We start from the raw sequence: 24,947 nt of genomic DNA, 5'->3' as shown, positions 1-24,947 counted from the left end.
ACCAATCGGAGACATTAAAATTTTCATCGAACGCTCGATAACGATATATAAATATCATTTAACAATTGGTTTAAGTATAGAGAAAATTGTTATATTTCGTTTGATATTTTCTAATATCTATCTTTTTTTTTTTATCTTCTTATTTTAGGTCGCGTTCATTCGGCTATCGTCTCTGGTGTCAATTGGGAACAACGCACTGTAACTGTAGAATGGTTCGAAAAAGGGGAAACCAAAGGGAAAGAGGTAAGCCATTGTGAAAGAATCGTCTCGTCTGCGTAATCGTCGATGCATAATCCTCGTTAATTTGTTATTATTAACGCATATTTGATTTTGTAATAAAATGGTTTAATCCGATTTCCTTTTATCTTCGACCTTATTCTTTATTCTTCAGTAGATCGTTCTATTCTCCATAGTTCGATCAATTTTCAATTGGAGGCGCTTCGTGCGACACAAAATCGAATTACGCGCCAATTAACGTCGCTGTTATCGATACAGGAAGAAGATTTAATTAATTTAGTTTTTCTTTTTTTCTTTTTCTTTTTCTGTTTCTTTTTTTTTTTTTTTTTTTAAATACTTGGGAAAATATAACAGTGTTTCGTAATATAATTAAAAGATATTCATTTCTTTGTCGGATTTTCGAAATTTTGCTTTTTAGAATCCTAGGTCACGGTTATTTGGACTATTTTTGATTTGGAACTTACGCAATAGTGGCGATCGCAATAGCATGTACCGTTAATGGGAACACGAATCTATTTCCGACAAGCTACAAAGCCACTTAGAACGTGATTTCTTCTTAACTCGATAACATGTCTTAAGTGATTTGTCTGTGTAGAAACATCGTAATTGATTAGAAAACAAAGTAAAAAAATTAAAAACAGTAAAGTCCATTTACTTTTCGATATATTCAGTAAAACGTGTTGATCATATTATAATGCCTTATCAGCCGAGTTTAATACCACGCCGAAAGGTAGAGGTGTCAAGTTTTTAAATAAACGCGCATAATTTAAATTCATTATCGAGAACTTTTGAACGTAGAACAAAAATCATTTTTTAATCTCGTTAATTTTTATTCGTTTTAGGTGGAGATCGATGCAATTCTAGCCTTGAATCCCGAATTAAATAAAAAGACGATGGGACCACCGCAGATGAACAATGTAGTAGAATTAGTAGCGAAGGTACGTTGAAATTGATTATTATTATTAGTAGCAGTAGTAATAGTAATAGTAGCAGTAGTATCTGTATTATGTTATGATATTGATGACAAACTTTGTACATGTATATTATTATTATTATTATTTTTTTTTTTTTTTTTTATTTTTGGAAAAAAAATATATACATATAATAGAATCGAATTAGGAGAAGGGAGAGTACGGTGTATAATGTTATTAGTAGTTCCACTGAAAGGAACGAAGATGTCCACGGACATTTATTATCGACTATGAATCGAATTCTGTTTACTCGTTGCCTGGGATACGTAATACCTCTCTTGTGAAAAGAATAACGTGGCTCTTCTCGTTTAAGCGACAAGGAATATTAGGGACCGATCATAGGCATGTTCCAGTACATGTACGTTTTTCAGGTACGATCGTTTGTTGTTAACCTGTTAACTGTGTTTCACAATTACATTCGTCATGCGAAAAAAGATATTACCTTTTATTATTTAAATTACAATTTTAATGAAAATTAAACAATATTTATAAATATAAAAACATTTAAGAATATTTTAAGGCAACAATAAATTAAAATTAAAAAAAAAAATCCATTAAACAATTGGCAGTCATTATAGTAAAAGGTTTTTTTTTTTGTGGCGACATAATTTCCGTATTCGATGCGGAAACAACATGAACACAACGCAACCTAATGCGTAAATGACGTGAACCTGACGCGTAAACGACTCGACGAAGCAAGGCAAGAAAAGCTATCTATGTATGATGGGGCGTGTCTTACTGAACAGTTTTATTTTTCGTTATAATTTAATTTAGTTTTACTCTGTTTTTGACGGGTATTCGTTTATAGTTTAATTCAATCTGTCTTTGACGAGTATATTCTTCATATCTAAATTTTTGTTACACGATATAGATAGACATTATTTTAAAAATAAACTTACACAGTTGACAGGTTAATTTTATTTACATGAGATACTCGTACAAGCTTGGATCCATCCTACTTCCGGTATCTTAAGTATGTACACGGAATAATAATGTTAAGAAAAAAAAAGAAAACACCAGTTGAATCCTACCAGTGTTCGTCACGTATAATATTTTTTCTTTTTAATTTTTATTTATTTTTCTCATTCATATAGATATAACTTCTTAATTTTGTACTACTCGACGGATGTTACACAAAAGAGAAGATTAGTCTGGACTTTTTTTCTTTTATATATTCTTTTTTTTTTTTTCTCTTTACGTAACGCAAATGACATATGTATCTCGTTAGGAATTAGCACTTAACGAGAAAGTAACGACAAAGTGAAACGTCCCAAGATTCTCTTTCCTTATTTCTTTTGTTTTCTCGACAAATCCCCCGACGTCCAAGTTCTAATGCGCGAGATTCCACCATTCGTGCTACTAACATCGCAACATCTTTTTTCCTCCATGGACGCTGCTCTTCTTAACCACGGATCTGTACCGACGGATGGGATCATCGACCTCGGAATTCCGCTTCGAAATAACAAAAAAAAATCAAAACGATACAATAATGAAACAAATCCCTAATGAAAAAAATATCATTTCGTCGGCAAAATTCTCTGCTGTTCATTTTCGATTCCTATTTCCCTCATTTTGATCGACCATTTTGGAAAACGCAACATTTCCATTTATTTTATTCACTCTTTTTCTCCCTCTCTCTCTCTCTCTATATATATATATATATATCCCTCTTTGATTATCATTTTTATCTTACATTAATTTAATTTGCTTTATTATCAACAACGCGTGCTTCGCGAATTCGACGAACAAATCGTGATAAAAAAAACACAAACTCACACACTTTCTCTCTAACACACACACACACACACACACATGAAATAAATGAAAACAACGAACACAGGACTCTTCCGGCGAGGAGGATGAGGGGGTTGACGAGTTGGAGAACCAAGAGGAGGGTTCACTAGGACGGCATGGCGGTCACACCGCAAGAAACGGCCTTACATCCGCAACGCTTCCTGTACGAGTCACATCTCGTCTTTCGGTAACGCGCACTCCTACCCCCTAAACATCTGAAAAAAGCAATCCTCTCTAAGTCCTCATTCTCTCCTCCATTTGCGTCTCCTATATGCTCTTTTTCTTTCTCACACGGAAGCACATTATTTTCAATTTTTCTCTCTCTCACGACCTTTCTCATTCAATAGTCTTCCTTATTTTATTATCACTGGAATGATGGGTACTGGATTCTCTCAGAGACGGCGTACATACACAAGCAAAATATGTATCATACACTCGGCTTAAAAAAGAATGGAAAAAAAAAGGAAAGAAAAAAGAGAGAGAAGAACAACGTTCGTTTACAGCACCGAGCTCTCTTTCTTTCGGGGGAAAGAATTTTTATTATTTGTATAAAGTTCGTTGCTTTGCTTTTTTTTATTTTTTTTTATTTTTTTTTTTTTTTTTTTTTTAAGTGGGTCACTAACATCTAAAATTTTAGATGGTATTTCTAACGTATTGCTCTCTTTTATTTTTCAGTATTCTACGAGGCCGTCTGTTCCAGTAAAAGGTATGTCAACTAATCATCGTTATCGTCGTCGTCGTCATTATTGAGATAAGTTAGATCATAAATCTCGAACGTTGAAAGTTTTTTCACGTGAATATCGAGCTCGCGGCCAAGTTTTTAGTTTGTAAAGACACGTTCGATAAGTCAATTCGGTGGCCTCAACGTTACAGTTACGGTATATGCGCCGTCGTTCTCTTCACTTAGGAAGAAGCCAGATATTACGAATACAGGAACGACGTATGTTAGTAGTATGTCGCGTGTGTCCAGGTATAAACTCATACATGGAAGAGTATCGATATTCGTAGCCTATATGCTAGAACACAAGGGCAAGGACCCCAGAACTTTCAGTACGGTATATACACGGTTAGCAGTCGAGTGTTTCGTTCGTTACTGGTCAGTCTACTCAGCGGTTTTCTTTTACTTTCTTAAAAAATTATTAATTTAGCTTTTATAGTCATGAGATTCGATCCTCTATTGTATTGTTTCAAAAGAAGAAACAAAGTTGTCTGCGAAAAATCTAAAAGTGATGATCAGGTACTTCATTTGGAAATCGATGACGGTAAGAGGAATTTATTCGTTGATTTTTAAAATTATTTCTTTAATGGATAATTTTGAGAACTAATGAGAACGACGGTATACCGATTAGAATTTGTTCTTTCTTTTCTCTTATAATGCAATAGAAAAATTAAATAATTTCAGTGAATACGAGACAAACATCACGACAAACAGGCCGACCAACAAACATTATGGCTCCAGTAGCTTCGGTAAATGGTCATGGTGATTCCGTTTCTGGATTGACGGGAAGACGAGAATTGGAGAACATACCACCAACCCCGATGACACCGTTAAACGTTACGGCTGCCGCTCAAAGCAAGCAAAAGCAAACTCAACTGCAACAACAGCAACAACAACAGCAGCAACAACAGCAGCAATCACAGCAACAGCAACAGCAAGCACAAATGGAAAATGGCAGAGGTAGACGATCCAATGTCGTTAAGGAAGTAGAAAGACTGAAGAAAAACAGGGAAGAAAGGAGACAACGTCAGGCGGAACTTAAAGAAGAGAAAGAGGCTCTGATGAATTTAGATCCAGGCAATCCTAATTGGGAATTTCTTGCCATGATTAGGTCAGCTTAATACATTGATAATATAAGTCTATAAAAAAATATATATACATATATAATCGTTAGATCTAAATTTGACAATCTATTATTAGTCATAAATGTTTATTCATATTTCAGAGAATACCAGAATAGCATTGAATTCAGGCCGTTGCGAGAAACCGATACTGTTGAGGATCATCAGATCACCGTATGCGTTAGAAAACGACCATTGAATAAAAAAGAAGTGACAAGAAAAGAAGTCGACGTTATCAGTGTGCCCAGTAAAGATCAAATGGTAGTACACGAACCAAAAGCCAAAGTAGATTTGACAAAATATTTGGAAAATCAGATCTTTAGGTTTGATTATGCTTTCGACGAAACTTGTAACAATGAGATAGTCTATAAGTACACGGCGAAGCCGTTGGTACAAACAATTTTTGAAGGTGGCATGGCTACATGTTTCGCTTACGGACAAACTGGTAGTGGAAAAACACATACCATGGGTGGTGATTTTAATGGTAAAACGCAGGACTGTAAAAAGGGTATATACGCTATGGTCGCTAAAGATGTCTTCAAATGTCTTAAAATGGCGAAATATCGTCCATTAAATCTAGTTATCTCTGCTAGTTTTTTTGAAATCTATTCTGGAAAAGTATTCGATCTCCTGGCAGACAAGGAAAAGTTAAGAGTTTTAGAGGATGGGAAACAACAAGTATGTTTGCTATTAATAAAAACTGTATTTTATTTGAATCAATGCCACTGAATAAATATAAAAAATGTTACGTGAATGATTTATAATAGGTTCAAATAGTCGGATTAACAGAAAAGGTTGTAGAGACGTGCGATGAAGTATTAAAATTGATACAACATGGTAACAGTGCTAGGACGAGTGGACAAACGAGTGCAAACTCCAATTCTTCGAGGTCACACGCGATATTTCAAATAATAGCACGAACCGCAGGTACTCATAAAGTACACGGGAAATTTTCTCTTATTGACCTTGCTGGAAATGAAAGAGGTGCTGATACTTCTTCTGCGAACAGACAAACGCGTGAGTTTACTATTTTTATTGTATTCTTTCTTGCGTACTTTACTCATACTATTTATCATACATATTATATATATATATATATACTTGTGACCATCGATTGGATACAGGTATGGAGGGTGCTGAGATAAATAAGTCCTTGCTAGCGTTGAAGGAGTGTATTCGCGCACTAAGTCGTAAAGGAGCACACTTGCCTTTTAGAGCAAGTAAATTGACTCAGGTCTTAAGGGACAGTTTTATCGGTGAAAAATCTAAAACGTGTATGGTTAGTAAAATCTACTTCTACCACATATTTATTACATATTAAATGTTTATTATATATGTATATTATATGTATATAAATGCAATTTATAGATAGCGATGATTAGTCCTGGTATGAGTTCTTGCGAGCATTCCTTAAATACGTTAAGGTACGCAGATAGAGTAAAGGAATTAGCTGCAACCGATCCAACGGAGATAAAAGTTTCACCTACTGATGATGATCGAGGATTGAAGATAGAAGAACAGGCCAACAATAGCGTTCTCTCGGACAGTGATTTAGCACAACTTCGATCTTTGAATGTGAGTTATGCAACAATTGTTCTCTATCCCTATTGAAATGCAAATGAGAAAGAAATGTAAATTTGAGTTAATAGTAATCAATGGAAAAGTAAGAATGAAATGGATTATATTTGTAATAATTTAGGAAGGTGAACTTTCGCAAGATCTCTATACTTTCCACGAAGCAGTTTCTGCTCTACAATTGTTAGAAGAGGAGGTATTGGATACGCACAAAATGGTAATGGACAACACGACCAGATTTCTCAATGAAGCGCACAGCGTTTTCAGTGCAACTCACGAGGTGGACTACGATCAAGAAGGTAAGGTTTTTTTTTTCCGAATCTGCACGAACGTTTCTATGTTTACTACGAATATATGCTCCCAAAATTTGATTATTATATTATTTTTTCAAATATGTTCCAAGTTTTCTCTTTGAATCGAATTGAAAGAGCCGTTAGTTGGTATTAGCAATAGACATTACGCCGTGTACAAAAAGGGTGTATCGCTTTAAAAGTTTGTGCATGATTTATATTTGTGTTATTAATAGTAGCAATGCACTTGCTTTTTTGTGACAATGCAAAGAAATCGTTTAGTCTTATTTTTTTTTCCTATTTCTTTTATTTTTATTTTTTTTTTTTTTTTTTCAATTTCTTTTTTTTTCCTCCTTAAAAGAGCAGTTATCACTCTCAAGGTCACAAAAACAAAAAGTATGTTTTTCGTTTCCCATCCAAATAAAAACAAATAAAACGAAAAACTTTATCGTCTGAACTATCATAGTGTGTGGCGTTTTATAACAGATTCGCGCTCTAAGACTAAGGCAAATTCGATCTTCACGTTAAGCCGGAGCTGGGGAAGCAGCAATACGACATTAAATACAACGATTATGATAAACGACAGTACGAACAACACTTCAGATAACAATATACAACAGGATATGTATGCAACCAATAAAACGAGTATCAAGAATTCACTGAAATCTTCTTCGAAGGACGAAAGAAAATGCAAAAGTGATACGAGTTCCAATTCAACCGAGAATGATATAATTGATAATAAAATGACGTTTGTAGAATCGAATAAGATAAAGACGAAGAGTATAGATGCTGTTACGTTAAAAAAGACGATTAATAAAAATTCATCGATGGTAGGATTTCGTCCAACAAAATCTAATATGAATCAACGTGTTAAATGGTCTACGTCTGGAAAAAAGAAAGCGTCGAAATATCATTGGTCCGGCACTTTTTCCGATCGATCCAAAAAATATAAACTTCTTAATGATAGAAAGTATATATATTTGCCACATGATAGTAATAGAAGTCCATACGATGAATTGACTATAACAACATGTAACAATAACTCTAATATTTTCAAGGATAAGCAACCAGTGACAAATACAAACATCTATCATTCAAATGAATTTGCTTTAAATGATCGGGTCTTTAAGAGCATTGAAAAAACGGATAAACAATTATTTAATAATAATTATCAATTGCCCACCAACTGTCCTACAGAAGATTTTGACTTATATAATAATATTAAGACTGGTCAGGACAATAACATTAAAGAAGATCTATGTTTGAATTATGACATTTATTCTGATCGTAATATAAATTTGAGATACAGAATGATACAAGAAGATGAAAAACCAAATGCTATTACGGAGAACATACAGAAGAATGACTTCTATGTATCTAACAAAAGTACTAGTTTTACCGGAGATAACAAATTTTCTTCTATTAATGTTAAAGAAAATCTAGTATCTTGCAACATTTTTGAATGTTGTAGAAATTCGGCAAAATGTTGGGTCAATTCGAAACTTAAAGATAAAACAGCTCATTTTAACAAACAGGCAGGCTCTCCCATTGTTCGACCATTTTATCGAAAATTATTAACTTTTATCTTCATTGTTATTAAAAATATCATTTTACTTTCATTCTTGCCGATCGTTTACATTACCTTTATTATCTATGTACAAAGTAGGCAAGAATGAGAGTGCATTGCTATTAATTTTAACGGAGAAATCCTAATCCAATCGTTTGAAGTAAACATTGAACAACGAATTTAATTCAGTGATTTAGAATCATAAGATTTATTTTTCTTTCTTTTTTTTTTTCTTCTTTTTCTTTTTTAGAATTGATAAGTCAAATTATATTAAATCACTAAGTAATAAATATTAATATTATCCAATCATAAACATATAAAACGATATATAGTATTGAAATTAGTATTACGAGTAAAACTGGAATGCTTCGGCAGAAATTTTAATTTAATAACCAAATACAAATTTTGAGCATTTGACTTTTCTATTTAAGTTTGGCTGCATGCACGCGAAAATTTTGTCAATCGCTAATTGTTTTTTGTCTCTTTCTCTCTGTCTCTCTTTCTCTCTCTTCTCTCTCTTTCTTTATGTATAACGATAACAAAAAAATTCAAGGTTTTCTTAAGTTACATTCCAATTTTGTTTAAATGGATGTGATTATATATATTTACATTCGGTATAAGATTTTTTATAAATTAAAATTTATTTTTTGTTTATACAAAAGAAAGCATGTTTTCGTAAGATGATATTATTTATAATTCGTTTTACGAAACGTTAGGAATTATTATAGTTATAAGTTTACGTTGCAAATATCCATTTAAATTCATTCCAGAAAATGCACTATTATAATCATTGAAATCATTTACCACCGAACTTAAACTTGCAGCAAAAAAAAAAGAAAATAGAAAAAAGAAAAAAAAAGAAAATAAAGTCATAAGAACGAAATAAATCGTAAGCAATGTGCAAAATTAATTTGAAAATTTAAGTATAGACCAAATTATTAACTATAACGTCAGGAACCCTTACAGATTTCAGAAGGAAAAGAACAAAGTTTGAGTCACCCTACCTGAGGAGCTTCTCGTTGCATAGACGTCTGATAGAAAGAAAACTATTTTCGGATGGTACGATAATATGCGATAAACAATTCTATATAAACATCACAAAAAGCAGCTTACCATATATATATATATATATATATATATATAATGAACATTATATTATACATATACTAATTACATGTGCTCCACGAAATAATCATTATATCAGTGCATTCGATGCAAATTCAATCTAGTCAATCCCCAAAAATAATGTTTTTTGACGATACATTATTAATATATGACAGAGATTTGATTCAACAGAATTACACATTAATTTTCGGCATCTTTAATGAAATTTCAAATCTTATTTAATTATGATTTTATTCAAAACATAATTAAATAAATGAATCTTTTGTCATATGTAATAACTAATTAATGTGTTAATTTTATATTGATTGATTAGTCTTATAGATCATAAATAATAATAGTAAAAGTATTTATCGAGAAGAACTTATAAATTTCAAAAAAAAAAAAAAAAAAAAAAAAAAAAAAAAAACCAATTTCAAGATTATATTAATGTCATCTCTGGAAGGATAAACTCAACTTTTTTCTTTTCTCTTATAATTTTCTCTTCTTCCATTGCACAGCATTCCGCAAGCATTGTTTAGTGCGTTTTCGTGAAATTATTCTTCTTCCTGTATATAAGCCACTGCTACACATATACAAAAAGGTAAATTATTTTAAAATTATTATTGGTGCGTTGAAAAAGTAACTATGTGTATCCTTTAAATTGCCGATATATCATTAATGTGTTATGTATGCAAAATGAAGATTATTGTTAATAAATATTATTTTTGTGTGGATTACCTTTGTAATAGCTGTATTTTCTTTGTGCTAATTCAATATGTTATAATAGAATGATATATACGATGCCAGTCATAGTAATAGCATGTCAATGATAAAAAGCTGTTCACAATTTATTCTTCCAAACAATTATATTTTTTACGATTATACATGTATATAGAAAATAACATAAAATGTTAAGTGAAATGAAAGTAAAAAGAAAGGATTTCTGTCTTCTCATCACATGATATAAAAGAAGAAAAAAGTACCCCAAAAAATAACGCTTAAATCCTGTTAATTAAATTAATCGCTTGCTTTATGATTAATCCACATGGTCGCTTAGGTATTCAATAATGACAACAACATACACATGTGATTATGGACTAAATAATAATCGACTAAAAAACAAAGCGTATAAGGTGTCAAGAGCGAATCATTGTTAATGCGTAATATATTAAATGTTAAACAAACAAAAAACACAGGCATTTGTAAATTGACGTATAATAATCCGGAGTGTGACAGGGTTCTCTGCCAAATCAGCCAGAATATCATCTTTGTGACAAAAAATTTTAACTCTGAACCTCCTGCCTTCATTCTTAGATTTATGGCTTCAGGCTGACAGATATTAATGTTATCTGTTACAGCGTATGCCCAGAAATGGGAGCAGTTGTTGGTGCAGCAACGTGACAGCCTGAACACTGCATTGGACCAAGTCAGTCAATTCCGGGGCCAGTTACTGCAAGAAGAACAAATCAGTCAGAAGATGACGCGAACGCGCAACTCGCGATATAATTAAGGATCCTTACCGAGAATTACGAAAAAGACGAGAAAATATAAAAGCACACAAATACTACCGGACATTAATATTACCGGAAGAAAAGGCACCAGCAAACAATTCGTAAAAGATGCCCACATCGTGTCCTCCTCTTGTCGCGTCAACTCTTTCTGTCCTTGGAAGAGTCGGAAACAACAGTGTAATTTCATCGTCTGAGATTAGCACAGTTACCTGACTGCATACATATATTATCAACACACCTTTCTTGCCTTTTGAGATAAGAACAAAAATACTCTTTCTCTATCTATTTTTCTCTCTCTCTTCCTCTTTCTCTTTCTCTCTTTTCCTCTCTGTCTTTGTCTCTTCTTTTCTCTTCTCTTTTCTCTTTTTCTCTGTATCTCTCTTTTCCACTATGTCTCTCTCTTTCTCTCTCATTCTCCCTCTCTCTCTCTCTCTCTCTCTCTCTCTCTCTCTCTCTCTCTCTCTCTCTCTTTCTCTCTCTTTCTCCATTTTATTCCAATTAAAATCAAGAGAAGAGATCCTATTTTTAAACAAAAATCAGTAGAAGAAGAAAGATATAAATAATATATTAAAAAAGGGGAATCTTTTTGAAATATAACTACTACACAATTTGCAGTTTTTTCCAGGAAAAGAGGCCGCCGATATTCTACTTTTTAGCACCAGATTTTAGTCATCGGTACTGTGTACTCCGATGTTCCTTTATGAATCACTAATACTGATTGTAGACAGACCATACCACATAAATATGATATAGCTCATTGACGAGAAGAAATTTGCAAGATTATAATAAAAGGAACAAAGATTCGATTGACGTTAGAGATACACATCCCGGGGGAAAAAAAAATAAAATAAGAAGAGACAGAATATCAAAGAAAATTAATGGCAATCTAACGCAAGAGATGATTATTTTCAAGCTAAAACAGAACACCCGTCCAATTGGATTAACGATGATTTTCTGTAATGCCGACAGACAAACGAGTCGTGTTTTTTATTTCTTTTTTTTTTTTTATTTTATTTTATATTTTTTTTTTTTTTTTTTTTTTTTTTATTTTTTATGTTTTTTTTTTACTTTATGGCATTTTAATACACCTGCTGTTTACCGAAAGTTTTCTGTTCAAACTGTTTTCAAAGCTTTCGGATTAATCGTCGCTTTTTGTTCTCGATATATTTTTATTATACGCGTTTACATCTCATAGCGTTTTTTAATTTTGTCCTCTTTTGTAATGATTTCTCGTCAAAATGCTGAAATCGTACAACGTCGTTTAAAGAGTTATCGTCAAACGAGTTCTGCGATGTACTTTTCTCTCCCTCGTATACTTTTATTAGACTTGGAACTCGTTTGTTCTCTTCATATCGGCGATATTCATTCAATCGTTCGTTCGTTCGTTCGTTCGTTCGTTCGTTCGTTAATTCGTTCGTCCGTTCGTTTAACGACGATATTTAAAAAGATATATCGTAACTTCCACATTGATACAATAAATAAGCATTGCGAGGTATCACGATATTTTCACAATTACGCATAGATACCGTAGTATTTTACCGATTCATTTTATTTGTCCAAAATACTGTGATAGATTTATTCTAATCGCATTGTTTCCTGTATCGGGTGAAGATTATCATTGTTCCTCTCTTAATTGATAACATTCATTGTAATCCAACATCAAATTATGTGAGCTGTATCAAAAGTTGGAAGATAATCCTCGCTCCAAGAAATATTAAAACAAAAACTAATAATAATAATAATAATAATAATAATAATAATAATAATAATAATAATAATAATAAAAAGAAGAATAAGAAGAAAAAAAAGAGAGAGGAATAAATAAATACATAAACGTGAAAATGTTGGTACTCTGGGTCGTGATTAGTGTGGTTGATGAAATAACGCGTATGCACCGTACTAGAAAGAAGTTGATCAACTAAAAATTCAAACAAAGTGATGCATATAAAAAAATTAACATGTATTTAAGAATATATTATATCCGCTAAGAAAAAAAAATTAAAATAATAATAATAATAATAATAATAATAATAATAATGAGATAATAAAAAATGCATTAAAAATATGTCATTTCGTTTAAATAAGACGCAGGACGTTCAGTGTGTTGTAAAACGGATTTCATTTTAAATTAATTAAGGACTGTATCGTTATTATATTGCAACTGTTTTAGGAGAGCTATTATATAAATATATGCATTAATGAAAATGAAAAAATATAAAAGTATCGAGAACGAATTTAAGATTACTACGAGAGAGAGAATATGGCAAATACGTGTGTGCGAGAGTGTGTAGGAATTATTTTTGCTTTCATATACTTTTTCACATCGTTAATAATCTGATTGAATTAATTTTAACTTCGATCTTTACGAGAAACTTTTATCATTGCGAAAATGCATTATATATACAGTATGTATATTTCCGTTAAGAGACATAGACAAATTTTAAGGTATTAATGTTCTTCTAAATTTGAATATAGAATTGTTTTTCTTACTTTTTTTTTTCTTTCTTTTTTTTTCCTTTTTTAATCAAAGAGGAAAGGCATATATTACACAAAACAGAATGTCACAGTATGCTGAACAATTTTTATGAGTAATTTTTATGAATAATATATGATTTCAATGAATATATCAATTCTATTTATCTATTGTTTTATCTATTCCGCGTTCTATGTTTTCTCTCTCTCTCTCTCTCTCTCTCTCTGTTTATGCATGTAATATATATATATATATATATCATATGCTCACACACACACATATGTATACATATATACATGTATCTTTATCTTTTTATCTTTTCAGCATCATTAATATTTAATATTTGTCAAATACGCGTAGATCCTGTTTTTCTAATCAGGATCTTGAACAATTTAAAAAGAACTAAGTCGTAGATATATAGACGAACACAGTCTATCGAAAAATATACGAGTCAGTTCGTAAGATTTATGCTTATAATACCAAAATCAAGATTATCACTAGATAAATATGTGTGCACTTGTATTAATACGCTAAACACAAACAAATAGACAAACATAAACACATACACACAAGATAGAACACAAAAGACATTAACTTACGATTAATACGTTGAATTAGATTCTAAGCGTATTTTCGCGGGGGACCCAGTGTACTATCGAATAGAAACAAAAAAGCCTTAGCGTATGAAACAGTTTGAACAAAAAGAAAAAAAAGAAAATAGAAACAAATGAAATAAATTACGGCGATTTATATGTTACACACTTAAGTGATACTCGCGTTTAAACCAAATAACGACTGATTTCAAAAGTATAACAATTTAGATGATAATAATAATAATAAAGAAAGAATTTGCATGACGGTGATCGAAATCCATCGGTCACGAGTATTTTAGTTTCCTCGTATCGATAGTGAGTGAACAATGTATTAAACTTTTCTTTTTTTATTAACATGTTTTTTCTAACATCTTTTTTTTTTTTTTTTTTTTTTTAACATTCTTGTTGTTTCTCATATAACGGAAGTATTCAACTAAACATGCGTATCATGCTCTGAAAAAAGTTATCTCCTCGTATATATATATATATTTCTTCTCGCTCGCATTATACTTACTACCTTGTCACTTTCAAAGACGTATTATTTATTATTTTTTAAGAGCTTTTGTAGCGTAAACAAATCGATGCATGCAAAAGGATAATCGCTCTTTAACTTATACATGTCACATTATTATACGTATCATTACGCTATGAGTCATTGACAGAGGAAAAAAGGATATTTTAAGTTACGTTCGAAAAAATATTCTCGGACACTTGCCTGCTAAAAAATATTACCTTTTAAGAAGAACTCTTTCTAAAAAATATTTCAATATATATATATATATATATATATATATATATATATATATATAGAAAAATATTTAAATATATATATATATATATATATATATATATATATATATATATATATATATATATCGGCTTTTATGAACCATCAGAATTTTATATAGTAGAATGAAAATTAAGATATCTATACACAAATTAGTGCTTTGGAAATTGAATGAATAATTTATTAAATATCTTGTTTCTCTAGTTTTTTATTATTATTTTTTTCCTTTATATATATATATATATATATATATATATATATATGAACAATAAGCATTTATTACATTTTCTTAATTCTACAGGCGCTAAGTGTTGAAAAAATGGAGTCTATTATTACTTCAAATGTCATTCTATAGACGCTTAACATTTGTGGATGTAATAGAGATTTCGTATTTTTAATACCAGATCCACCCATTCTCAATGCCGTATCACATTAACTTAGGATTATACATAAAAGAAGATTTAAACAGAGGTAAAGATCGGCTAAATGTATTTCTCTGTCTATAAAAGAAAAAAAGAGAAAAAAGAACAAACAGCATAATATACGATTTTTGGAAAGAAGTGTTTTATGTATAAGTAGTAACGTACTGATGATAAAAGCTTACTAGCGAGAAATGTTAACGTTTTATTTTTTATAATCAAATAATTTATGAGAACAATTACGAAGTAACAATATACAATCCCGAATATCATATGCATTTAGTCAACTTCTGAGCGGTTTTAATCGATGTACACAAAATTCAATACGTGTACATCCATGTAAAACAGAGTTTTCACGTTGTTGCTTAATGAATAAAAAAATAAATCCAACTAAAACTATACGATCGACTTCTTCTCCTAATAAAAAGTATATATGTCCTGTTATATTTATGGGTAATCTAAAAAAAAAAAAAAAAAAAAAAAAAACTGAAATTAAATCTCGAGCAAATTATATTCAATTTTAATGAAGTTATGAAATATAAAGATTGTTTATAATTATTTCTTTTTGACAATCAAAAATCTGTAAATTTAACAAGTAAAACAAGAAAAACAAATAATTTCGATTACAAATCACATGTTTATTAATGTTCGTAATAATTTTTATATTACATGTGTGTATATATATGTATATATAACTTGACCAGCAAGTAATGATTACAAATTGTTACATTAATTAGATTACGATATCCAAATAACTTACTTGTTTTAAAACGTATATCTTACATAAATTTTTTACATTATTGCATCACAGCTTTAGATTTGAATTGAAATCTGTACTATGTACACAATTGAAATATTACATTAAATTTATACAAGAGTCAACAGAACGCATGGAAGAAATTTCTATCAACAAACAGTTTAAAATATTACAAACATGTTTGTATTAGAACAATACTGAAGTATAAATAAATTACTTTAATAATTTCGTCTCCACAAATATAGTCGTAACTTTTCTACAAGATATAAAACTATTTTAGAAGTGTTTGACAGACAAAAAATGTTTTGGCAAGACTTTATCGACATGTTATAAGTTCTAATTTTTAACAATATAAAGTTACTGCCTCTGCATTGCAATGGGAACAATTGATAGATTAAGACTATACCATGCAGACGTCATATTTAAATAAGATTAATGATTTGATGTTTCAAAATACAAAATTCTAATATAATCTTTGGCATACGGTTTTTACATTTTATCTAATAACTTTGGTTTCATTTCTTAATCATCCTCAAAATCACCACTACTCTCATCTTCTAATATAATTGTGTTTTGCTTTTCTGTAAATAAAATATCTTGGCTCAAGGCTGGGACTTGCCGAGAAAATTCACTAGTGGCCCATAAAAATAAATCTAATGTTTGTTCCGTACATTCGGCTATAAATCTAACAAATGGCCTAACTTCGCCACTATTAGCGATTTGCAAATTTTCATAATACTTATGACGATGTTGTTTCTGAATAATGACTGGAGGATATCCAGCTTGCATAAGAATCATATTCATTAATAAACGGGATGTTCTACCATTACCATCAGAAAATGGATGTATATGCACTAATTTATAATGGGCAAGAGCTGCATACCTACGAAATATTTTTATACGTATTAATAATAAGTAAATTTTTCATTTAAATAAATTAAAGAGAAAAATATATTCTTTTACCTTACTGGATGCATTCTGATAGCTCTCTCACTATTTAGCCACAAAGCAAATTCTTCCATAAGGTAATGAATATCGTCAGGACCTGGAGGTACGTGTCCACCTACATAAACCTGTGTACGTCGAAATCGTCCGCCTTCGACAGGATCTACGTGTCCTAAAACTCGCCTATGTATTTCTAATATATCTTTTATAGAGATTGATCCTACTCTGCAAATAACAAAAATATTTAGATTCAGTATAGTCCTATGCAAATGTACAAGTTGAAGCAATTAGAAGACAAGTCGTTTTCCTTAATTGCAGAGCATTGTACGACAAGAAGAATTAACAATTAACCAATTCCACACATTTATAAAACTAATGAGAAATGTTTTACAACACAAAATGAGTAACTTTAAGGATTATATTACAATGCTCACGTTTGGAACGTTTGATCACTCTCAGTACCGCAGCAAGCTGTATTATAAGCATTCCAGTCTGGAGCGTTCAATCTAAGCAAAAGCATTAGATACAGCATTTAGCCACAATAAAAGAATTTATTAATCTGTTACATGTAATGTAAGTTTTATACTATAATGATATGAAGTAGTTATATGAAATATTGTAGAAATATAATTATATTTTAAAACAGTTTATTGTGATAAAAATTTTAATATGTTTTATAAAAGCACTTTTCAAAAAAGTCAAGATTTAAAAAAATTCTAAATTTTAATTATTGAATTTTTGCATATTACATTGAAAATTAAATACAAATATATTTGCAACAAATTAAGGAATAATCACTTGTCACATTATATGACATGTTAATTATGTACAAAAATTACATTCCAAATTCTAATAAATGACAATTAATAAAAATTTATTTTCTATAATAGTTTTAAAAAATATATCATGCACTATAAACTGTCTTCAAAATGAGTTCAATAAATAAAAAATAAAAAAAATAAAAAACCAAAGATACCAAAAGCCATGAGATAAATAACTTTGAATAAGTATTTTAAAATTAATTCAGGAAATTCATACCAAATTATAAAGAGAAATATAAATCAAGATTTGTAAACCAACCACTAGAATTAATATCATGCATATGAAAATAATGTCACATGTGATTTGATTTTTTTATCATAGAATAACTCACTTATTAACTAATGTAGCATTGATGTATTTCATAGCAGCATCTAATCCAAGTATTTCATTGTGTTCATCAATACTTTTTCCAGCAACAACAATCCTTGTTTCAACAATGGCTCTTGTTTGTGCTAAGTTCATAGTATTTCCTTCTATGCCCACTGTATGATAAATATGTTGAAAGTAAGCTTCCTTCTTAGCTCGTATTAATGCAGCATTATTATCTGGTATGGCAGATAATGCATTTCTTTTTTGATCAATACGTCTTAAAAATTTCCTATCTAGTTCTTCAACAACGCGTGCAGTTCTTTGGCTGTTGATTAAGGCACTTTTATGATTTGGTTGATAACTTAAGGCACGTATATAAAACTCATTGGCTTTGATAACATCATTTTGCATATGTTCCAAAAACTCTCCATAATGATTTAGAACATCTGGATGATGCGGTGCTAACACTACAGCGTGTTGGAATAATTTGATAGCTTTTTTCTGTTTTCCAGAAAGCTTCATCTCTAATGCTAAATGTAAGGACGATAGTGCTTCAGCCGTAGATGCAGCTGTTCTTTCTATTTCAGAATTTTCTGTTTCAGATGGTCGTAATATAATACTCATTGCAGCTTCATCGTAAACATTCAAAATGCCTTCCGAAGGCAATGGTGAAAATACATGATGGAACTCCTGTCCTAAAAAGAAATTCCTGAATGAAAAAACTTCTGAAGTTTAAAATTTTTTAACATTAAATTTGTTTATAATGAAAAGTTTTATAAACATACCTGTAAAATCTGTCGACAATCCACATATATATTGCGTTAACAATGTACCAATAACGGCGACTGCAATCCCTGATACGAAGACAAGAAACACGATTAACCGATTCGGTGTCATATCGTCTACATCATTTCTTTTCACACTCTTCACGTAAGCGGACTTTGTGCAAAATATATAATTCTCTGTGGTGCTAAATGGTGGCATCTTTTATTAAAATAATAATATATCGAAAACTTAATTTCTTTATTAAACTCTATCATCCTTTTTCTTATGACGTTTACCGTACAACAAGAACGACTTTCCTATACATGTGGTTCATTTCTATTGGTTATCTCGATTCACTTGCATACTCTTCACTCTGTTACATAAACTACATTTTTCTACAGCTGACGTATATATAAATATCTATATATATATATATATATATATATATATATATATATATATATATATAAATTATTTATATGAATATATATCCAATTGAATCGTAAAGAAATATTTTCCTTGATATGTAATTATCATATATTGAACATACATTATTATTAAAATAATGCTACAATTATAACAAAGTATTTAATATAAAAATTTATAGTCACTTAATCGTTCAATATGATTATAAAACAGAATATGTATTCGAATTTTCGTAAATTATTCACAGAACATCTAATTATTTTAACATAATTAATCTTATAATATATAAAAAAAACATAATGAGAAAGTATAAGTATATACATATATGTCAGTTTCAAATGGAGAAACCAATATATCGAATGAAAATAATATCGAAAGGTTAATACTACCTATCGAATTTAACGCAGCCAACTTCGTGGCGGGTTAAATTGAAAACACTAGTGAGAAGAATTCTAAACCATTCTAAAACTTCGTTTAAGATTTAAGATTTATAGTTATAACGTTAAAGGACTTTTATAACGGTTTTATAAAAATATTATGAAAGCTATGTCTCATCATTACGTGGTGACGGCACATAAACCTACGGCTGTCACTGCTTGTGTGACTGGTAAGTATTGTAATTTTTTTCAAATAATAGCAAACATAATTTCTATAATCTTTGCTTTTAATATTTCTCTCATTAAAGGTAATTTTACGTCACCAACGGATCTGAATTTAATATTAGCCAAAAATGTACGATTAGAAATATATCTAGTTACTCCAGAAGGATTGAGGCCCTTAAAGGAAGTTGGAATTTATGGAAAAATTGCTGTAATAAAGTTTTTCAGACCACCGGTAAGGTTATCTCAATTGTTCAATATCCCTTAATTATAATTTTCTTCTTTTTGGCCTTTATTCTTTATGTTCTATATAATATTCATATTTACTCATGTATCTATATAAAATCTGAGTTGATATCCATAAAATTCTTTTTTGTATTTATATAGTATGAAAGAAAAGATTTGTTATTTCTCCTAACAACACGATACAATGCTATGATTTTGGAATGTATTGGAGAAGGAGAAGATATAGAAATAAGAACCAGAGCACATGGAAATGTAGCTGATCGTATTGGAAAAGCTTCAGAAACTGGTATCAAAGCTGTCATTGATCCTAAAGCACGTGTAATAGGACTCAGGCTATATGATGGTCTTTTTAAGATTATTCCTTTGGATAAGCATAATCCAGAGTTAAAGGCATCGTCGATTCGTATGGATGAACAACAAGTGCAAGACGTTCATTTCCTACACGGATGTGCTAATCCAACATTGATCTTAATTCATCAAGATATTAATGGAAGGCATGTAAAAACACATGAAATCTCATTAAGAGATAAAGAATTTGTTAAAATACCATGGAGACAAGATAACGTAGAACGTGAAGCTATGATGGTGATTCCTGTGCCTTCTCCAATTTGTGGTGCAATTATAATAGGACAAGAGAGTATTTTATATCATGATGGAACTACCTATGTGGCTGTTGTACCTCCAATCATTAAACAAAGTACTATAACATGCTATGCTAAAGTAGACAATCAAGGGCTCAGATATTTATTAGGAGATCTAGCTGGGCATCTGTTCATGTTGTTTTTAGAACAAGAAAAGAAACCTGATGGCACACAAGTAGTAAAAGACTTAAAAGTAGAACTTTTAGGCGAAATTAGTATTCCAGAATGTATAACTTATTTGGATAATGGTGTAATATTTATTGGTAGCCGTCTAGGTGATTCTCAATTGATTAAGTTAATAACAAAGGCAGATGAAAATGGATCTTATTGTGTACCAATGGAAACATTTACAAATCTAGCACCAATAGTTGACATGGCTGTTGTTGATCTTGAAAGACAAGGGCAAGGTCAAATGGTTACTTGTTCCGGTGCTTTTAAAGAGGGTTCTCTTAGAATCATCAGAAATGGTATTGGTATTCAAGAACATGCAAGTATCGATTTGCCAGGCATCAAAGGCATGTGGGCTCTTAAGATTGGTGGTGGTAATTTTGATAATACATTAGTACTTTCTTTTGTCGGCCAAACAAGAATCTTAACTTTGAATGGTGAAGAAGTTGAAGAAACAGATATACCAGGCTTTGTTGCAGACGAACAAACCTTTCATACTGGAAATGTGACTAATGATTTATTTATTCAGATTACGCCAAGCTCTGCAAGATTGATTTCAAATGAAAGTAAATCTGTTGTATCTGAATGGGAACCCACTAATAAAAGAACCATTAGCGTAGTTGCTTGCAATGGTATTCAAGTATTATGTGCCACTGGTAATGATTTATTCTACATGGAGATTATACATAGTCAAATTATTCCAAAAGGATTTGCTACATTACAGCATGAGGTAGCATGTCTGGATATTTCTCCACTGGATGGAAGTAATGAAGCACGTGTAGTTGCAGTAGGTTTGTGGACAGATATTTCTGTTCGAATTTTAACTCTACCTATGTTAGAAGAAATAAATAAAGAATTATTAGGCGGTGAAATCATACCAAGATCAATTTTAATGACTTGTTTTGAAGGTAATACATATCTTCTGTGCGCACTTGGAGATGGTAGTATGTATTACTTTACTCTGCATAAGCTAACTGGTCTTCTCTCAGATAAGAAAAAAGTTACATTAGGTACACAGCCAACAGTACTAAGAACCTTTAGGTCCTTATCTACGACCAATGTTTTTGCTTGTTCTGATAGACCAACAGTCATCTATTCTTCAAATCATAAGCTTGTGTTTAGTAATGTTAATTTGAAAGAAGTAAATCACATGTGTTCATTAAATGCAGAATCATATCCAGACAGCTTGGCATTGGCTACAGATAGTACTGTAACTATAGGAACAATTGATGAAATTCAAAAATTACACATACGAACTGTTCCACTTGGAGAATCACCTAGACGAATTGCATATCAAGAAAGTTCTCAAACTTTTGGCGTTATCACAATGCGAGTAGATATGCAAGAAAGCAGTGGTGTCAGCATTGTTAGACACTCTGCATCTACTCAAGCTGCTTCAACATCTAGCAGTAGTCATATAGCAGCTCATAATAAACCAACAGGACATACGGCCAGCGAGATTGGACAAGAAATTGAAATCCACAATCTTCTTATTATAGATCAACATACATTTGAAGTTCTTCATGCACATACATTAATGCCTACCGAATATGCCTTATCATTAATATCTACAAAATTAGGTGAAGATCCAACTTCTTATTATGTAGTGGGAACTGCATTAATAAATCCTGATGAAACTGAACCAAGAATGGGTAGGATATTATTATATCACTGGGGTGATGGAAAACTTACTCAAGTAGCAGAAAAAGAAATCAAAGGATCATGTTATTCATTGGTAGAATTTAATGGAAAACTTCTTGCAAGTATCAATAGCACAGTTCGTTTATTTGAATGGACTGCTGAGAAAGAACTCAGGCTAGAATGTAGTCATTTTAATCATATTATAGCACTGTATCTTAAAACCAAAGGTGACTTTGTCTTAGTTGGAGATCTCATGAGATCTTTAACACTTCTTCAATACAAAACTATGGAAGGTAGTTTTGAAGAAATAGCCAGAGATTACAATCCTAATTGGATGACAGCCATTGAAATTTTAGATGATGATACCTTTTTAGGAGCGGAAAATTGCTACAATCTCTTTGTTTGTCAAAAAGATAGGTAAGATGTTATAAAGATAGAAAATATTGATTTGTATTTATTAATAGAACGAAATGTTTTGAATTCGTTTGGCGTATTTTTTATAGTGCAGCTACTTCTGAGGATGAAAGACAACAAATGCAAGAAGTTGGTCAATTTCATTTAGGTGATATGATAAATATTTTCCGTCACGGTTCTTTAGTAATGCAAAATTTGGGTGAATCAAGCACACCAACTCAAGGTTGTGTACTATTTGGAACTGTAAGCGGTGCTATTGGTTTAGTTACTCAAATTCCATTTGCATTTTATGAGTTTCTTCGTAACTTAGAAGATAGATTAACAAGTGTAATTAAAAGTGTTGGCAAAATTGAACATAATTTTTGGAGAAGTTTTAACACTGAATTAAAGATTGAACAGTGTGAGGGTTTCATAGATGGTGATTTAATAGAAAGTTTTCTTGATTTAAGTCATGATAAAATGGCAGAGGTTGCCATGGGTCTTATGGTAAGAAAAAAGCTTAATCTTTAGTAAAAAATATTATAAACATTATTTTCTACATTTTGAAATACATTATCTCCATTCAGATCGATGATGGTAGCGGTATGAAGAAAGAAGCAACAGTTGATGATCTCGTAAAAATTGTTGAAGATTTAACAAGAATACATTAAAAAACTTGTTTGACTGATTTCTACAGTCAGTGGTATATAAAACGTATATATGTGGTAATATACCAAAAGATAAATTTAAAACGAACAAAATGTAAATACAGTTCCATTTACTTAAAGGATAGAATTTATTTGAGAACTTTTTTATTATTATGTACGTTTTCATTAAATAATAGAAAAAGTATTATAATTAAACAAGTTTCCTTTCCATAGAAAACGTCTCTAAAATTAACAAGTTTTGCAGTTATAATAAATATTGGCATTTTTAAATGCTACATATTTTTATAAGCACTGAATGGTATTGATAGATTCCTATGAATTGAGTAAATTTCATATTATTTTTCTTTTTCTCTCTTCTTATTATAATATACATTATTTCCAAATATAAATTATTATAACAGAACAAAAAAGTATCTGTGATGTTTCCATAAATTTAACTATACTGCAATGCTTTATCATTTATTATTCTCACTATCCCTTATTTCGATATCGTTTTAAAGCATGCTAACAATTACTACTGTCTGTATAAATAGACATTATTTAACAGTTTTCAACTGTATAAGTACTATGGTATAAATATTTGTGTTATTACCAAATTGTTTTAATAAAATGACTGTTTTAGCCGCTAAATGGAATTATAATAATAAATTTACATATTTGTAAGATTGAATGTAAATAAAGAGAGTCATCCATTTGGAGATAGGACTTTTACTATTACTTTGCGATAATTTATTTTTTGCTATTTTTTACAATTTTTAAAGTATATGGATCAAATAACCAATTACGTAAGTCTTCAAGACCTTGTCCTGTTATTCCACTAGTTTCAATTACACTTATCTCCTGAGTAATTTCTTTCTTCAAGCGTGCAAATTGAAGCATTAGAAGAGCTTCATTTCTCATTTGTCTGTAAGAAAGATCCATCTTGTTCAAAATTAATGCAATTTTTATATTTTTTAATCTTGGCTCAACTAATATCGAGTACAATAAAACACCAGCCGCACTAATTTGGCAAAGATTACTGGTATCCACGACATAAATTAATTTATAAACCTAATAAACAATGAAAAATACGTAGTGATATACACACATATACATATATATAATATGTATACAAAGCATTGTGTATGTATAGCAATCTCATTCACGATTACCTTGTCGAAGTAATGTTTCCATATTGGTGCCATATTACCACCAATCTCTCTAATAATTATGTCAAATTCACCAGTATCATTTTTTACTGTAAATAAATTGATACCATTAGTTTGTACTGTGTGAGTCGCATCATCTATTTCGTCGCCTTGAAGACGTTTCAACAGAAGCGTTTTACCAGATTTCAAAGCACCAAGACATAAACACATGTTTATAACTTATTCTATAAATAATGAAAACTTCACGGTAATTTTATAA

At 30.6% G+C, this 24,947-nt stretch overlaps 4 protein-coding genes across 16 annotated transcripts in view; 2 read left to right on the top strand and 2 right to left on the bottom strand.

The window, feature by feature from the left end:
* Nucleotides 1–14,448, top strand: part of LOC124950768 (kinesin-like protein KIF2A) — a 34,249-nt gene extending 19,801 nt beyond the window's left edge. For 2 of the 12 annotated variants that reach the window (XM_047498016.1, XM_047498023.1), the window contains 11 exons: nt 149–243; nt 1,080–1,175; nt 3,049–3,165; nt 3,678–3,708; nt 4,405–4,831; nt 4,946–5,519; nt 5,609–5,858; nt 5,966–6,120; nt 6,210–6,416; nt 6,541–6,715; nt 7,193–9,412. In XM_047498016.1, coding sequence (XP_047353972.1) covers nt 149–243; nt 1,080–1,175; nt 3,049–3,165; nt 3,678–3,708; nt 4,405–4,831; nt 4,946–5,519; nt 5,609–5,858; nt 5,966–6,120; nt 6,210–6,416; nt 6,541–6,715; nt 7,193–8,382 — 3,317 coding nt within the window. In that variant the 3' untranslated portion in view covers nt 8,383–9,412. Of the gene's footprint in view, nt 1–148; nt 244–1,079; nt 1,176–3,048; nt 3,190–3,677; nt 3,709–4,404; nt 4,832–4,945; nt 5,520–5,608; nt 5,859–5,965; nt 6,121–6,209; nt 6,417–6,540; nt 6,716–7,192; nt 10,115–10,735 lie in introns of those variants that run through there. The other 10 variants (XM_047498015.1, XM_047498022.1, XM_047498017.1 and 7 more) reach the window with 8 other exon arrangements.
* Nucleotides 14,449–15,765: 1,317 nt separating this feature from the next.
* Nucleotides 15,766–19,148, bottom strand: LOC124950770 (protein adenylyltransferase Fic). Of its 2 annotated transcripts, XM_047498025.1 has the most exons (5): nt 18,779–19,148; nt 18,016–18,688; nt 17,297–17,368; nt 16,881–17,087; nt 15,766–16,800 (listed from the first exon to the last, which is right to left on the bottom strand). In XM_047498025.1, exons 1-5 carry the CDS (start codon nt 18,975–18,977, stop codon nt 16,440–16,442), a joined length of 1,512 nt encoding a protein of 503 aa, XP_047353981.1. In that variant the 5' UTR covers nt 18,978–19,148; the 3' UTR covers nt 15,766–16,439. The 2 variants fall into 2 exon arrangements, with proteins under 2 accessions (XP_047353981.1, XP_047353983.1); XM_047498027.1 differs by lacking the exon at nt 17,297–17,368.
* A 425-nt stretch (nt 19,149–19,573) lies between these two features.
* On the top strand, nt 19,574–24,257 carry LOC124950347 (DNA damage-binding protein 1). Its single transcript, XM_047496890.1, has 5 exons — nt 19,574–19,791; nt 19,870–20,018; nt 20,171–22,896; nt 22,983–23,379; nt 23,460–24,257. Exons 1-5 carry the CDS (start codon nt 19,722–19,724, stop codon nt 23,541–23,543), a joined length of 3,426 nt encoding a protein of 1,141 aa, XP_047352846.1. The 5' UTR covers nt 19,574–19,721; the 3' UTR covers nt 23,544–24,257.
* On the bottom strand, nt 23,408–24,905 carry LOC124950348 (ADP-ribosylation factor-like protein 16). The gene is made up of 2 exons (XM_047496891.1): nt 24,692–24,905; nt 23,408–24,590 (listed from the first exon to the last, which is right to left on the bottom strand). Exons 1-2 carry the CDS (start codon nt 24,896–24,898, stop codon nt 24,270–24,272), a joined length of 528 nt encoding a protein of 175 aa, XP_047352847.1. The 5' UTR covers nt 24,899–24,905; the 3' UTR covers nt 23,408–24,269.
* Between the last annotated feature and the right edge of the window lie 42 nt (nt 24,906–24,947).

The sequence above is a fragment of the Vespa velutina genome, chromosome 7, assembly GCF_912470025.1.
Source record: "Vespa velutina chromosome 7, iVesVel2.1, whole genome shotgun sequence".
Lineage (NCBI taxonomy): Eukaryota > Metazoa > Arthropoda > Insecta > Hymenoptera > Vespidae > Vespa > Vespa velutina.
The sequence above is the reverse complement of the archived record's forward strand: the minus strand, read 5'-3'. Positions and strand labels throughout refer to the sequence as shown.

Bases quoted from the DNA above. Each gene is read 5' to 3' on its own strand.
- LOC124950770 (XM_047498025.1), bottom strand. From the start codon at position 18,977: ATGCCACCATTTAGCACCACAGAGAATTATATATTTTGCACAAAGTCC. The intron at 17,369-18,015 runs GTGAGTTATTCT...GCTTTTGCTTAG, and splicing joins AATGCTACATTAGTTAATAA to ATTGAACGCTCCAGACTGGA. The intron at 16,801-16,880 runs GTAAAAGAATAT...AATATTTCGTAG, and splicing joins ATCAGAATGCATCCAGTAAG to GTATGCAGCTCTTGCCCATT.
- LOC124950347 (XM_047496890.1), top strand. From the start codon at position 19,722: ATGAAAGCTATGTCTCATCATTACGTGGTGACGGCACATAAACCTACG. The intron at 19,792-19,869 runs GTAAGTATTGTA...CTCTCATTAAAG, and splicing joins TGTCACTGCTTGTGTGACTG to GTAATTTTACGTCACCAACG. The intron at 23,380-23,459 runs GTAAGAAAAAAG...ATCTCCATTCAG, and splicing joins AGGTTGCCATGGGTCTTATG to ATCGATGATGGTAGCGGTAT.
- LOC124950348 (XM_047496891.1), bottom strand. From the start codon at position 24,898: ATGTGTTTATGTCTTGGTGCTTTGAAATCTGGTAAAACGCTTCTGTTG. The intron at 24,591-24,691 runs GTAATCGTGAAT...ATTGTTTATTAG, and splicing joins GGAAACATTACTTCGACAAG to GTTTATAAATTAATTTATGT.